A 16,610-nucleotide genomic window follows, 5' to 3' on the forward strand; every position below is an offset into this window, starting at 1 on the left:
GCCTTCGTGTGAATCAAAACAATCCCCAAAAGCCAAAATGTGAATTTTTGCACCCTTCCCCCCCCCCTCTTATGATCTTTCTTTCCCATCCAGTCACCCCTCACCCCCTCCAGGAATTAAAATGAGGCAAACCCAGCAAGAACTCGCCCAAACGGGGCCGCGCTGTCCCCTCAGGACACACCGGACCCGCGACGGCGCGAAGTCATCCCCAGCCCATGCTCCGACCCTTTCCTTGCCCCTCAGCCTACAAGGAGGGACATGCGGAGGAAATAAGGAGGCGGGTGGGATTCACCCCGAGGGGCTACCGAGGGCACCGGGGAGGGCTGCTCCACCCGCTGCCGCCCTGACAGGATCAGCCCGGCAGACAGGTGAGAGCCACTGGGCGAGGCGGGAAGGAGGGAGGGGAGAAGCGGGAAAGGGGTGGGGGGGAAGGGTGTGTGCGTGTGTCCCCCTCTGCCCCTTTGGGCGGGCCGGGGGGACCTGAGTGGATGAAGCCCGCGTCAGTCAGGGGCAGGGCGAGGCCGGCGACGGGGGATGGCGGCTGCCGCCCGGCTTCGGGGCTCCAGTTGTGGAGGTGCGGCGGGACCATGCGGGCGGCCGCCGGGGTAGGCACCTGCTCCCTGTGAGGGGAGGCGGGAGGGCTTCCCTCTCTCTGGGGGCTTGGCGATGCCACGGCTCTGTCACCGCGGCAGCGTTACAAGCCCGCCGGTCCCCGTGGCTTTTGGGTTTCATCTGCTTCTTTGCAGGACGTGGTGGGCATCCTCTGCCTGGTTTCTGTGGCGGCCGCGCTGGATTTCAAGTACCACCACAGCGAGGAGCTGGAGGCGTACCTGAAGGAGGTTCATGCCGCCTACCCCTCCCTCACCCACTTGCACAGCATCGGGCGCTCGGTGGAAGGTAGGAGGAGGGGGTAATGGCGGGGGGGGACGGGACAGCTCTTTGTTTCTTTTAAATCGGGACCAGTGTGAGGAAAAATGACCGCGGTGGCGTTTGGTGCGGGCTTGCTGGCGGCGGGGGCTGCAGCTCCTCTAACCCAAAGTGCCGGGTCCCTCTCTCTGCTTCAGTCTCTGTCAAGTTTCCTCTTGCTTCTGCGTGAATAACAAACTCTAATGACACGTAGGATGCTTCAGCGGGGGCAGAAGCTCTCCCAGCTTTTTGTATTTTATTTTACTTTTTCCCCCTAAGAATTGGAAACCTCCTGAGTGGCAATTTCAGAAACAGGGCTTTAAGGAGCTTAAAATGTGTGTACCCCCTTTGCCAAAGGGCTCCGTTGTAGGTGGGGCTATAACAGGAGTCTGTGTTTCCTAAGTTGTGGCTATGTTAAAAATATCTTCTCTTTTGGCTTTACCTATTATTCCAGTAAACCTGGACTGACCAGAAAAAGGGATTTCGAATTCCATACTGACACAAGGTTTAAATGCAGAATGGGTTTTCAGTCTCAAATACCTGCAGGAAAACATGCTGACATTAGTAATCACCTTTATGGCCTTTTATAGGTATTTGAATTTATTTCTCTTTGATTAGTACTTTCCTACAATAAATTTATAGATAGATAGATAGATAAAACCACCCTTCTTTTCACTTGTTTAAAGAAATCAGGAAGTTCATTGTTTCTTGGCATATAAGTACTTTAGTGTGCATCTGTCTAATTTTAAGAAAAAAAAAAAGGTAGGTTGATTTCCATTCAGAAAATTAAATTGCTTTAGTATGAGGTTCTAAAACTAAACAGGGAAGTTCATTCTTTGCAAATATTATCTGTTCCTCTAATCCTGTTTCATACTACTGAAAGGAGACTATTGTAGCATCTATTACAAAGCCTATGCTTGTCTTTAAAAAAACCTGCATCTTTCTAGGTAAATAATAATCAAGAATGCCAGTAGTTTCTTTTTTATTTCTTTCCTTGTGTTACCATGCATGTCTTTTTAAATATACTTCTGTTTGGCTAGGATATAATTTCTAGTTGAAAAGAGAGTTTTGTTTCAGTGAGGTATCAAACAGCTGTCATGTTGTTATGAATATGTGATCTTGTGTCTGTGCACTGTCTACACTCATTTTTTATGAAGTGTCATTGTGAGAATACTCAAAAGTAGACAAGGAATCTTTAAATTCCTTAAGCTGTGTTCTTGTGTTTTCATCAAAGGCAGAATCGCACTGGATTATGCCATTCATCCACTCAAGGGAATGCTTGTCCCTTTAAGTACAGCTCCCTCCAGTACAAACTACCAGTTATCCACATCCTTGTTTTCCTACCTTCAGGGAACTTAGCTATGATAAGAGTAGATTCTGACTTTTCTGGCAAGAACTCTGCTTGCTCACTTATCTTCGTGCAAGTAGGATGAAATTTTTCATCCAACCAGAGAGAGACTGAAATTTTGGCTTTAGCATATCTGAAAGTCGGTAAGACAAAGCCTTAAGCTTATCAGAGTTCCATCAGTATGAAAACTGGAAAAGCATCATCTCTTGATTGTCACTGAGCATTGCACTGAGACTTCATTCAGAATTTGTTACATTGCCTTCTGCTTTGCCAAACTGCGTGGGCTCTGCCTGGCTCTGCTCACTTACACCTCGTGATTCACAAGAAGGTGATCAGTTATGCTTTTTGCACATCCTGCTTGCCTGCAGTATTCCACTCAATGGAGCAGGTGGGCAATAGGAGCATTCTTAGTGCCATTTAAACATAAGTGGCAGTGAAAAATGTTCAGTGCTTTTCTAGTCTTTATTTTTTTCTAAATGTTAAAATTTATTTCCACCTCTGTTAAGAAATGTACCTTTAGGATCTCCTGAAATATGGTAGGGGATGTTATCAGGGTCTCTTTTTGGTTTTTTGGTCCTGCTGAAGGAAATTTTTGTAGCAAGAGTGCTTATATGAATTTAGTGAAAATGAAGTTTCTATTCTAATCAACAGGCTGAAGTTCTATTCCTCTTTTTCTCAGTTGAGCTGACTCTTGTGGTTTAGGCCTATCCAGCAACAAAGAACCATGCATCCACTTGCTCAGTCCTGCTCCCACCATGGGATGAGGAATAGAAAATACAATGAAAAGCTCATGCTTCAATACAAAGGCAGGGAGGGTTCAGTCACCAATTATCATCATGGGGAAAAAAAGATGCATTTTACGGAAAAAAAAGACAAATTTAATTTGTCACCAATCACATCAGAGCAGGATGATGAGAAACAAAACTGATCTTACATATACCTTCCCCATTCCTCCCTTCTTCCCAGGTCCAATTACTTTGCTCCTGATTTCTCTACTTCCCCCTCTTCCATGCAGATGGCACAAGGGGATGAGGAATGAGGATTACAGCCAGTTCATCACAAGTTGTTTTCTGCCACTCCTTCCTCAGTGCTAAAGTCTCCCTCTGCTTCAGCGTGGTGTCCCTCCCACACATGAACTCCTCTGACACCAGTGCCTCCCAGGTGGTGCAGTCCTTCAGGGACAGACTGCTCCAGCATGGGCTGACCACAGAATCATGGTCTTCTTTGGGCACAGTCACCTCCCCTGGCACAGGCACCTTCATGGGCTGCAGGTTCACATCTGCTTCACCAAGGTCCTTCATGGGCTGCTTCACAGTGCTTTTCCATGTTTTCCAGGGAACAGTTGGCTGTCTTACCACAGGCTGCAGGGGAATCAATCTCTGCCCCAGCACCTCCTCCCCTCCTTCCTCACTGACCTTAGTACCTCTGCTTACTTACTGCTCTTACTTCCCCCTCTTGCCTTCCCTGCAGGTCTTTCTGCAGTATCCTTTTCCCCTTAACTATGCTATTCCATAGATCTTATCACCATCATTAATGGGCTCAGAGTTTGCCAGACACAGGTCCAGCTTTTGGAGCCAGGGCAGCTTCCAGCAGCTTCTGAGAGGAGCCACCCCTGTGGCCCCTCCCCTGCTACCAAAGCCCCACCACACAGACCCAAATATACTGGCACAAACAGGAATGTCTCTGAGCTCATGCCCTCGTATGGGTTTACTCGTGTTGTCCCAGTAGCAATTAACTAAACTATTACATAGCTAAATTATATCTATATATAGCTATAAATTATATATTACATAGCTAAACTAGATGGCAAAATGTACATCTTGAGAATGAGAAACAGAAATTAATTTCAATATTATATAACTGAGATTGATGTGACGTAGTAGCTTTTCTTTTAAGCTATGATATTAAGCTATGATATCATGATATGGAAATTCTTGGTGATGAATACAAAATCCTATGAATCGGAGTGCTGGGCTATAAAGTCACTAGACATAATTTTACTGTTATCATGAATAGCCGTTGTTCCCATGTTATTCTTAAAGCTAACCTAGGCTTTACTCTAATTTTATCTACTAATCTAATATAATATACTAGACATGAATGATGAAGAATGTGAAATAAAGGCTTGACTTTTAGTTGGTGTGTGTAGACTTAGAGCTCTGTGAGGGTATAGAATGCACTCTGAGAAGCCTAGATGTGGAGGGTAATAGGGACCTGTGTAGTTTCACTTCAGAAAGTGACTACTTGTAGTTAACAGAAATATCTAAACACTTCATGTCAGAAGCCTCACATGCTCCGGGCAGATCATAAAGTAATTTAGGTCTGGAGGCCATCTATTTTGAGCTCCTGCTCGAAGCAGGGCTAACTTGAAAGTTAGATTATGATGCCCAGGGACCATTCCACTCAAGTTTTGAATATTCTCAGGGACCATTCCACACAAGTTTTGAGTATCTGCCAGAGTGGAGATTCTACAGGATCTCTGGGTACCTGATCAGTGCTCAACTATTTTTCTTGTGCAAATGTGTTTCCTTGCATCCATTTACAAATTCCTTTGCTGTGAGTTTAGTTACCTGTCCTTTTGCTGTGCACCTGTAAGAAGGGTCTGGCTCTGTCTCGTCTGTAATGTCCCTTTAGATAGTGGAAGGTTGTAGCTGTGTCATCCTCAAGGCTGAACAGGCCAACCTGCCCCAGCCACTTCTTAGATGTAGTGAGATCATCTCAGTGTCTCTCTACTGGACTTATTCCAGTGTGGTGTTGTCTGGCTTGTGCTAGGGAACCTGTAGCTGGACACAGTACTCCAGATGTAGCTTTACTAATGCTGAGTAGAGGGCAATAATAATTTCCTTTTATGTTCTTGCTGATGCAGCCCAGCATAAGGGTTGCCTTTTCTGCTGTGAGAGAACACTGCTGACTCATGTTTGTCTTGTCCACCTGAATATTGCTCCCACATTCTGCAGCTTCTCAACCTGGCCAGTCTGCAGCCTGCACAAGTTTGGGGTTCTCTTCTTGGGTAGAAAACCCCAAGATGGCATTCTTTAGTTCCAGGTGCAGGAGTTTGCCTTTGTCAGACTTTATCAGTTTTCTTTTCAACAATTCTGTCAGCTTCTCACGGTCCCTCTGAATGGCAGCCCTGTTTCTGCTGAAGGTGTTAAACACTATCAGTGTCAGTATTGACCCTTGAGGAATGCTGTTAATAATTTGCTGACACTTGAACCACAACTTGCTCAGTCCCGGCCTCTAATCCATATGTTCCCAGTTTGTTTATGAAGATACTATGAGGGTGACTGAGCACTGGAACAGGCTGCCTGGGGAGGTTGTGGAATATCCATCCCTGGAGATGTTCAAAAGCCATCTGAACACAGTCCTGGGCAGCTGGCTGTAGTTGGCCCTGCTTGGGCAGGGGAAGTTGGACCAGGTGACCTCCAGAGGTCCACTGCAGCTCATTATCTGACTGTTGAAAGCCTTGCTGAGCAAGACTAAAGAAATACAGTGCTTTCTCTTCTCCCACTGAGCCATTTCTGCTTAATAGGTAAGCATCAAGTATGATTTTTAAGGGTTAAATTTGAGGCAAGATTTACAAAGTGTGTTGGTTTGATGTATATAGACTGTAACAGCAATGTACACAACAGAACCAGTACCAAGGGCATAAGTGGAAAGCAAACTAAAAGATGCCCAATTTGTTTTGTGGTGGATTACATCACCCCCCCTTCTTCCACATTACTGGGAAGAATGGCAATGCTCTAGCCTGGCAATGGGCTGTTCAGGTCTGTACATTTGGAAACTATGATGCCTACAAGAAAGCTGGGGTAGGGCTTTTTAAACAGATGAGTAGTGAGAAAACAAGGAGAAATGGTTTCATACTTGAAGAGAGGGGATTTAGGTTAAACATTAGAAAGAAATTCTTTCCTGTGAGTGTAGTGAGATGCTGGAACAGATTGCCCAAGGAATTTGTGGCTGTCCTCTCCCTGGAAGAGTTCAAAGCCAGGTTGGATGGGGCCTTGAGCAACCTGGTCTGATGGAAGATGTCCCAACCCATGCAGGGGGGTTGGAGCTGGATGATCTTTAAGGTCCCTTCCAACACAAAACCATTCTATGATTCTATGATATATAATGAGGCATGTAATCTCCTAAGCTATTACCCTTAAACAAGGGGGAAAGGGAGCTTAAAAAGGTGTATCCCATTGGCTGACAAAGCTGAATATTATCTGTTTGGCCTAATTTGGTAGGTAACCTAAAATCCCTTGGGATTTGTAGGTGATTTGTGAGAGACCTAATATGGTCTTATTAGCTGGTAGGCAGAGATGCACAATGGCCCATAAAACACCTTTGTTCTTTTATGTAGCTTCAGATCTGTTGTTGGACAAGCCTGTAAAAGATATTTGGCAGGAGCTTCGTTTTCTCATCTGAGCAGTGTCCAACCTCAGCATAGCATGTGCTTGGCATAATAACAGAGGAAGCTGCAGAGCTGGGTCAGTCTGGAGAACAGGACCTGGTGTAAACATGTTAACCTGTCCTGCCTAATGCCACCCCAGTGAAAAGCAGACTGACTCTGCAGCAAGCAAATCTTAATTATCAAAAAGAAAATAACTCGTGTGTGTGTGTGTATCATCCGTGGCTTTTCATAGTTGAAGAAACCATGCTGTTCTTTTGTTGTTTGAAAACAAAATGAGGGTGGTGGGAAGTAGACTTAAGGATGCTATTAGACCTGATGACTCATTAGAAGAAAAAAGTCAAGCAGCTGTTGAAAGAGCTGAGTGAGTTTTGTAGTAGGCCCACACTCCTTAAAAACTCCTTTCAGATACAGTTTGGACTCTGATAAAGTGATAGCATGGCAGTTACAGCTTGTTTCTGATCTAGCTTTTCTGGAGGCCAGTCTAAATTTTTAGAATTCCAGTCATATTGAAACAGCTGTAAACATCATCCTCACGACAGTTCCTGCTCACTGAGGAGAAAGTTCATTTGCCTCTACCTAAGTGAAGAGCTTCAAATCTGACTTAATAGATAAACATCTCTTTGGCAGATTCTGTCGCTGGAGAGACAAAAACCAAAACAAAACAAACTGGCTGAATTTTATTGTGGTTTCAGTAGAAAATTTCATAAATAGCTTCTTGCAAAAGAGCGATCCTGAAAATTATTATAGGTGAGAACCCTGTGGATTAATCATCATATTCTGCTGTTTACTGCTCAGTTACTCTCTCTGTTGCCCTTCAATTGGCACATTCCATCCATTTAGTTATAAGCAGTTGGGTAGCTTTTGCTAGTCCACCAAAAGAAATAATCTCACTTATTAGCATTCTGCTATCCCTGATATCTAAACAGAGAGGCTGAAGCTGTGCAGGGTGTGTGTGTTTGGTTGGTTTAGTTTTTAAAGCTCCTGCTGGCTGTGTGCAGAGGAGAGTATGTACTTCAAGGAAGGTATACTCAGGAGGGCAGGTTTCTCAGTGGCTCAGATAAGGTGCTTTGTTGGAGCTTATTAAGTCTCCTTCCTGCCTGCATTTATGGATTTCCCTCCTTGGAAAACAGAAGACAATGACACGTGCCCAGGTTTCCATCTGATAAGCAACTGTGACTTCAGCAAAAGGGCACATCAGAGATTAGGACATAGGTAGTGCCATAGGAAGTATGCACCTGCCTGCTAATAAGGAATCCAGGCAATTAACTTGTTCCTGGCATCATTCTGCACAAACATCAATGGAACATTTACCCAAGGTATGCCAGGGTTCAACTTAAAGCTCCTGACTTTTCTGATACACCACAATTTATACTTTCAGGCATTTATGGGTGACTGTTGAACAGGGGAGTGATAACTTCAGGTTTATGGCACTTTGATAAAAACATTTAATAAAAAAAGACCAGGCATTGTACTTGCACTTGGCCAGTCTATACATTGGTAGCCTGTGTATATAGTTGAAAAATTTTGTCTGCTTGGGAAAAATAGGAACTTATATTCAGATACTTTTTGTGACATAGTATGGAAGGAGCCCAGGCTACCACCATCAGTAATAAAATGCTCTGTAAATTTCATTGAATTTGCATTAGAAACAGTTATATTCTGGATGTTTTTACTTTGAAGTACTGGAAAGTACTACTTTGTATACTGCTAGAGAAAATAAAACTGAAATAGGTATCCATAAGATGCTTGTACTGTACTGGGACTGTTTTTAACAAGTTAGTTTAAGGGATCCAGTCTTTTAAGAGAATATAGCAATTATTTTTTCTGTGGTTACATGGTGTGAGGTATTTTTTTGTAGAAGGGTTACCTTCTGTTTGTTCCATTTGTATGACTGCTGCAGATGGCTTTCCTCCTGTCTCCAGTTCTTAATGATGTCTTCCCTTCCCTCCTCCTCATCTCCCACCCCACAGATTTCCTTAGTACTGTGAATTACAGGCTCATTGTGCAGGCATGGCATTTGTAGGCAACATAAGCAGTTTTCATCTTTAGAAACAAGAATGAATGAGACATTTCCCACTCTGAGGGCCTCATGTAAAGCATACTAAAGTCACTTGGCTCAAATCCAGCGTTTCATTTAAATATGGGCATTCTAAAACTTTACGTGATATTTAAACTTAGTCTTTTCTGCTTCTCTTCTGATTTTTTTTTTTCCTCTTATCTGCTGCTTGCTCTTTTCAGTGTCTTTATTCATAGCCATCTTTGCTCTAGTCTTTGTCAGTACTTGTGGTGTATAAATGTATGTTAACAAGATGTTAGGTGGGTTTATATGTTCATTTTATTATTGAAAGGCTCTTTGGGTTCACGGATGGTCTTGATTCTTGATTTTAACAGCCTTGTAAACCCTTATTTGCAGCATGTTATTGGTGTCAACTGATGGGAAGGGGAAAACAAAACAAAACAAAACAAAAGCAGAAGGAAGAGGAGGACTGGCTCCTTCAGGGTTTATCTACTCCAGGCTAAACTATGACTTTAAAACCAAGGATTATTAGCCTGTAATATTACCAGTCTTAGCTTTGAGGTGAGTGTGCTCTGAACTGTGTGCTGAAATACAACTCACCATTACTGCAGTAGCTTTAACTTCTAAGTCGATTTGTCCTGACTGAAGCTAAAAAGTCTTCAAATGTTGAAACATGTCATGTTTCATCTTGCTGCACCCTCTAGCAATTTCTTTACCAGAGTGAGTTTAAATGTGAACCCTAACTAAATCTACTTACAGGAGAAAATCCATAGGATTTCTACCTTCTGCAATAGTAGTTTGACTACTGTAATGTGACACAGGCAGCTGCTGGGCAGTCAGTCTTCTGATAGCCACCTACCAAGATCTTCTCTGATGATAACATGACTTAATCCTGTCAGTATGGTTATGCCTTTTGCAAAAATAATTTACAAAAAGTAAATAGTTTGGTCAGCACCGGAGGGTTAAGAGATTGTGAAGATGTTACCCTTAAAGTCACTGACTCTGAGCATATTCCTATTCTTTTGCAGTGAAAGTAAATGTTATTTCCTTAAGTCTTCTTTATGCTTGCTGTGGACTGGTCAATCATCTTTGTCTTGCCTTCTACATTACCTCCAACACCTACAATGAATAAGGTGTGTGGTTTTGTATGTGTTGTGCAGTTTTCTTTCACATATATGCATGCACACACACACAAATGAAACTTAAATGCAGTTCTAGCAGAAAGTCCTGTAGGAAGTTTTTTTCTGTGAAGCCTGTGTATCAGACTTCCATACCAGCTTAAAAAAAAAATAAATTTAAAATTACATATTTTCAAGCAACAGTTTGAAGGGAACCTGTCCTAGAAATGTAGATCAAACACTTCTCATGTGAAAACTTACCTGGTATAGGATCTTTATAATATAAACTTTGAAATGGATAGATCTGATCTATTTGGAAATAGTCCACTGTTCCTGTGAGCAGCATTCATTTTAAAACCAGTGTTGTGGAAAAAAATCTCTGCTTTCTTTCCCCCTCTCTGCCTCTTTTTTGTAGACGTCTGGTTGCTGCATGTATTTGACAAGCTTTTCTTCATAACAGGAAAGGTCTTAAGCCTGCAGCCACCCAGTTTTCCCTCAGCAAGACTTTGCAGCTTTCTCTGTTTGTTTAGAAGCAGACAGAATTGATGACTGGATATTGTAATTCACACCAGTGAAGACAGCACTGCTGGGGAGCTTGTGTAACATAGGATCAGCAATTGCAGCTGGTGGATGCCATTCAATTCTTGTCTTATCTCCATATCCTAAAGCTGGTGTTGAGAAAGTAAATATGTAGAAGGTGTTTTTTAAAAAAACAACCAGACACAAAAACACAGAGCTCAGGAGAGTAAGAATGTTGCACAGTGGAGAGAAATTGCTGCTTATTTTCCCCCCTCACTTCTTGTAGGTTTCTGCTTTTTGGGGCATTGTACATAGATTTATAGCCATGTAAATAAGAGGTATGATCTTGAAACATGGCTTTTGTAGCCCATAACTATACTGGTGATTTAATTATAATTTATAGTCTGCTTTTTGCAAGGGGCAAATTAAACCTGCATGCTCACTTCAAGTTACTTTTCATATGTTATTCAACGTTGACTTATAGTTGTCCTGCATAAGTATTTGTTTCTTCAGACTGCTATTTATCAGATGATGTAGAGTAGCACTGGAAAACAAAGATTCTCAAATAAAGAAAAAAAAAAAAGAAAACACCATAAATGAAAAAAGGACCTTCAATTAAGAGTCTTCTAACACCAGGTTAGGTCTCTGTTAACCCACAGCCTACCTTTGCTGGTCTTTGGGTCATGCTATAGAGCCTGTTTCCTTAGGAATATGGAAAATTGAGTGAATATTGATTTTTAAGGATCAGTGAGTGATGTGGGTTGAATTGGCCTCTCAGTATAATTCTAATATTTGTTAATTTAAAAACAAACTCTAATCACAAACTTCCTTTAAAAGAGACTCTCATCCTATGTCTAAGTTTTACCCAGATGGTCAATCTGTCTGCATTTTCCTCTGACCTGAGGAGAGCACAGTAACACATCCTTCCTACCCCACCTCAGGGGATGAGGCTTTTTAGGAGGAAGGTGTTTCAAGTAGCTTTGTATTCACTTTGTATTCACTTCCCACAAAAGGAGAAGAGCAGTTTGCCTTGCATCCCTCTGGATGCCCTTTCTGCCTGGGACCTCATGCTGTGGATCCTTGGAGCTACCAGCATTGCTGAATCCCAGGGCTGGTCTTAAGTTGTGAGGTTTAGGTTGGACATTAGAAAGAATTTCTTTACCGAGAGGGTGATCAGACACTGGAATGGGCTGCCCTGGGAAGTGGTGGATTCTCCATCCCTGGAGATATTTAAAAAGAGACTGGATGTGGCACTCAGTGCCATGGTCTGGTAACTGCAGCAGTAGTGGATCAAGGGTTGGACTTGGTGATCTCTGAGGTCCCTTCCAACCCAGCCAATTCTATGATTCTAGGATTAAAGCCTTAGTGTATGTAGCTATGGTATGGCACATTGTGTTCATCCAGTTCACTTAAGTACAAAAGAAGACTTGCTTGTAATACATTCATTAGTTGATAAGCAAGATGTGTTTTCTTACCCTGAAGCATTTGTTCCTTAGGCAGTTGTTCTATGCATAGAAGAGAGATCTAGATTTATTGTTTTTTTAAAGGCTGTGTTTTTTCTTGTTGTTGTGGAATGAAAGCTGGATGTGCACATGATTGCTTCTTCTGCTTTCTGAACTTTTTATGACTTAGGTAGCTACTGGAGAGGGAAACAAAAAATGCATAGGGCTTGGCTTTAGCTCCCTTCCCCTCCCAGCTGAGAAATTTTCCTTCCTGTAAGCTGTTCTACTTCTGGCACAGTAACTCTTAAAATCTGTGCAGTGGTTCAGATGTGAGGAAGAGGTTAGAGGATGCTTGTAAGCAGATGATTCTGCAGTTTGATTTCTAGGGCTTAGTTGTTATGGGAAAGGTCAGTCCATGGCACTTGGAGCTCTTCAGCTAAATGACTGTAGCTGCTGTGTAACATGCTGAGCTCACAGTGGATTTAGGACACTTGAGTTACATTTCCTGTTTGTTCCTAGCCAATGTCTTCTCCATCCATTCCTCTTTCAGTTACCTGGAGCAGTTAAACACAGCCTGAGCAGGTCCAGAAAAGTAACATTTATCCTAAAGCTAAAATAAAAGTGAACTGTGTTTTTTAATAAGAAATACATACTGTGTCAGTTCAAAAGTGTAGTCTGGTCTAGTTCTGGTTTGTTTGTTTTCTTTTTCTTCCAAGAATAGAATCAGAGAATCACAGAATGGTTGGGTTGGAAGGGACCCTAAAGATCATCAAGATCCAGCCCCCTGCATGGGCAGGGACACCTCCCCTTAGACCAAGTTGCACAAGGCTTTATCCACCCTGTCCTTAAACACTTCCAGGAATGAGGCATCAATAACCCCCCTAGATAACCTATTCCAGTGTCTTACTACCTTCGTGGTGAATAATTTTTTCCTAGTAACAGCTAACCTAGAAAATTGTAGGAATAGGATAGGCTTTTAGGTAGAGAAAATTTTAGGAATAGGATAGGCAGAGAATGATGCTTTCCCGGTGTGCCCTTGTAGCAGTGTCTAACCTGGCTGTTGCTGACAAAGCCAATTTCCTAATCGTGATGGACCTAAAGTGGGTTAAAGTACAAAGCTTGCTTTGATACACAGTTGCACTAGGCTGAACTCAAAATCCGAGAGGAAACAAAGGACCTAGAAACACATTCCTGGAAGACACAAAGAACTGAGTTACTCTGTTTATAGGTAGTAACACTGTCTGGAGTTTAGCTCCTTGCAGGGTCTGTTGCCTTTCCTAAAAAGCAGTCACTAATGTTTGCAAGGAGACATTTTGTTACCCATTTTGAGAGAGCGTCCGGAAGCAACTGGTCAAACCAATACAGCTTGTTATTTAAACAAGAAACAGATAGTGATGGTAAGGATTGGATTATTTTAATGGGACTCTGCATACCAGTATCAAGAGTTGTACCACTGCTTGGAGCTTCCCATTCTTTGAGCAAACATAATGTCTGGGATCTGCCAAGGATGTTTCCAGGGTGTGCACAGCAAGTCTCTTGATGAGGCACTTCAGTTCACTGAAACCCACAAAGTGCATCAGTAACCTCCCAGTCATGTAGGTGCCACAGCCTGCTGTCTCCTCCTGGTTTTCTAATCCCTCTTTCCTTCAAATGTGAGGAACAGTTTTGCCCTCCTCTGCTGGTAAAAGGGTAGGCCAAATAAAAATGATGAATCTGAATAAGATGCACTTAAAAACAAACCAACCTCCTCCTTGTGCCTGGCACATGTGATTAAGCTATCACTCTGCTCATGATGATTCAGTGGTACTACTGTGAATAGGTACTATTACTTTCTTTTATATATATAGAAGCTTTTCTGAAAACTACTAGAGGCCTACCAGCTTCACACCCTTCTGAGAAAATAAAGCCCAGGTCTTTAGAACTAGTTTTAAAACTCCTGGATAATAGGAGCAAGAGTTGGTGAAAAGGAAAAATACTGTGGTTTCTGGGAGTGAATATGAAACCAGTTAGTGTAAATAGTGGGGGAAAGCCTGTTCAGGCTAATTCTATGTCTCTGTGGTACTCCTCCTTCTCAGTGAGCAATATTGAATAAGGCTAGTGTATATTAATTTAAAAACAGTATTCCTTTCTGTGTTGTTTTTGTTTGGATTTTTAAATTTTTTTTTTTATTATTATCCCTGTTAAACTTATAAGGTGCTATTGTAGAGACTGTGCTCTGGATTGTTCATGTTTTTATGCATAAAGAGTGTGCTCAGCTTGATTATGAGAACTGGAAATGGTACAGTGTGATGAGTCACGTATACATAGGAAAGAAAGGGTTGTTGTTCTCATAAGATACCAGTCCTGTGAAAGTGTCCCAATCACCCAGAAAGATATCTCAATCACCCAGAGATTTTTAAAGCTTTAGGCAGATAAGCAAGCATGTGATCCAGGAAGTGTTCTGACTCCCTTCCCTTCTTGAGTGCTTTACAAATAAATAGGGTTTGTTTATTTGTTTGTTTTGGGTTTTTTTGTTTGTTTGTTTTTTTAAGGAGTCATAGATTCCTGAAGTTACTGATTCTACACTGGATTAGCTCTTACAATCTCTGGAATTAGATAGGTACTTATTAAATAATGGGGAAATTATTGGTTTGGGGTTTTTTTGTTTTTTTTTTTCCTCTTTAGAGAGAGAGAGAGAGGTGACCTTATGCCCATAAGGAGGGAGCCATGGGAAGAGACAGAAGTATTCAGTAGTGTAGTGGCCCCAGCATAGTAACAGTCAGAGGTGGTGCATCTGTTGCTGAAACCTTCTGCTCTTCTATATCTCAAGAAATACTGCAAATAGGTTGGGATGGGACTGTTTCAGTACTCAGGAGGTTGACAAGTGGGAATACAGAGCACACACAGGATAGTCCCTACACTTGGAAATAAAATTTGGAGATGCTGTACAAGCACTGTGCCAGTTGGTCTCTCTTGCTGTTATCTTCAAACAGATGTTTGCTGCCTTATCAATGTTTTTCACTCCTTCCAGTAACTTACCAAGAACAGTGTGTTTAGAGTAGGTGTTGCTAAGTAGTGGTATCTCTCACCATCTCTCAATTAAGCAGGGTACTTGGGGAAGCTAAAGAAGTAGTAGAACCTTTGTCCCCTTCCCCAGTTAGGAAGAGGTGTCAGTATGGGGCAGGAGGAGGCAGTGACCATGTTGGACTTGCAGTCTGATGTTGCCTTGGGCTCTCTTGGGTTTATTCTGCTTACCTGTGCACTATGCTGAATATTGCCAGATATGCTTGGTTAGCATATGTGATTGATCTGTATCTTTTTAATCCTTCAAAATACCTTGAAGACTTTCTTGTATTTAAAGTGTCCCAGTTCTTCTTGGTATATAAACTTTGTTCATTACTAATGCTAATCTAGGCTGAGTCTTTAGATAGCATTTTCTATCTCAGTGGGCCATGAGAACATGGTATAAGGGAAGTGAGGATAAATGCTCACAGAAGAATCTGAGGTACTACAGTCATTCTCACAGATGTCTGTCTGATCCCAGCTTCAGGTAGGTAGGTTATTCTGCGTATAAACTATTCATCTGGAGTGTCTGTTTTCTGAACAGAAACAGCTGCCCTTTTTGGCTGGAACCTATAAAGTTTATATACCCAAAGGATACATTTATATTACCATAATCTGGAGGGTGCTTTGCTCAACAGTCTGGCTGGATCAAACTCACATATTTGTTCAGGTCTGTAAGGCTGCTTCTGCTACACGACTACATCAGTCATTCTGATTAAACATTTCTGGTTATATAAATAATGTGTTGGTAACTCAAATGATGTTAGATTCTGAATCAAACCGTGTGTACTCTAGGGCAGTCCCCTTGAAGAAGACAAGTTCCAAAATAGTTTTAGATTTTCCAGCTTGAATTGGTGCTGGCAAACCAGAATTCCCCAAGGCAAGGATGCTGCTGGTGCTTGCTTAGCAGAAAGGAAATGCTCCTAAAGTCCTTTACTAGCTGTGCTAGTGTTTTGCTGGAAGATGCTCTTGACCACTGTGATTAAGGAAAAACTAACACTTTGTCTTTGTGGTGAAGCTTGGAAGTGCAATACTAAGTTGCACAGACATCTGATGTCTTTGTAATTCCATCTGTGTGTGCACATAGGCAGCAATTGTACTCCTCTGTTACTCATTGGTAGCACTGAGCTTTACAGGCAGCACAGTACAGATCAGAAAACTTAGAAGCCAAGTATGGTTTCTGTTAGTGTGCAAACAGATTTATCATGAATGTCATTTAAAAGTTAGAAGTGATAAAGCCAGGGTTGATTTCCTGATCTCTCTCTTCCTGAAAGATAAAGAACTTTTTGTAGTAATAAGTGTAGTTTAGTGTAGTCTTAGAAAATAGGTGTCAGCTGCAGCTGGGAAGACATGCTGAGACAGTTGTGCAATGGAAAGAAAACTGTAAAGATAGCTTAGTATCTTGCATGGTAACAATTAATATAGTTTTACACTGGTGTTACAGATATCCAGTAAGGATGGAGTATCCGAACACCTAGCAGAATATGTTGCCAACTGCAGTTAGGGAAATGTTTCCAGTATCAGTATGCATAGTTAGAGTGGATTAAAGAGTATCTGAGAGATTAGGTGGGAATTGTGGTATATCTACAGAAGGATTTATCAAGGAGTGACTCTCATGCCACCCTGTCTCCCCGCAATACTTTGTATAAGTAATGCAGATGCTGGGTATTTGCATTGTTTCTCTTTCTTCTGTCAAACCATAATGATGTAGTGGTTGCTCTTGCAGTGGGAGCTGTTATAAAAATCAGCTGGGATGTTTATTTCACTACTGCTACTCGGTGTTCTCATCACGGAATCTAGACTGAAATTCTGATTATACTGGAAT

General features: G+C 42.0%; 1 protein-coding gene across 2 annotated transcripts in view; it reads left to right on the forward strand.

Moving 5' to 3' along the window:
* Positions 1 to 457: 457 nt before the first annotated feature.
* CPM (carboxypeptidase M) overlaps positions 458 to 16,610 on the forward strand; it is a 36,606-nt gene continuing 20,453 nt past the window's right edge. Inside the window, exons 1-2 of one of the 2 annotated variants that reach the window (XM_071733443.1) lie at positions 458 to 605; positions 747 to 897. In XM_071733443.1, the coding sequence (XP_071589544.1) occupies positions 489 to 605; positions 747 to 897 (268 nt within the window). In that variant the 5' untranslated portion in view covers positions 458 to 488. The remainder of the gene's footprint in view (positions 606 to 746; positions 898 to 16,610) is intronic. The other variant, XM_071733444.1, reaches the window with a different exon arrangement.

Source organism: Heliangelus exortis, chromosome 1 (assembly GCF_036169615.1).
Source record: "Heliangelus exortis chromosome 1, bHelExo1.hap1, whole genome shotgun sequence".
In the NCBI taxonomy this organism is placed as follows: domain Eukaryota; kingdom Metazoa; phylum Chordata; class Aves; order Apodiformes; family Trochilidae; genus Heliangelus; species Heliangelus exortis.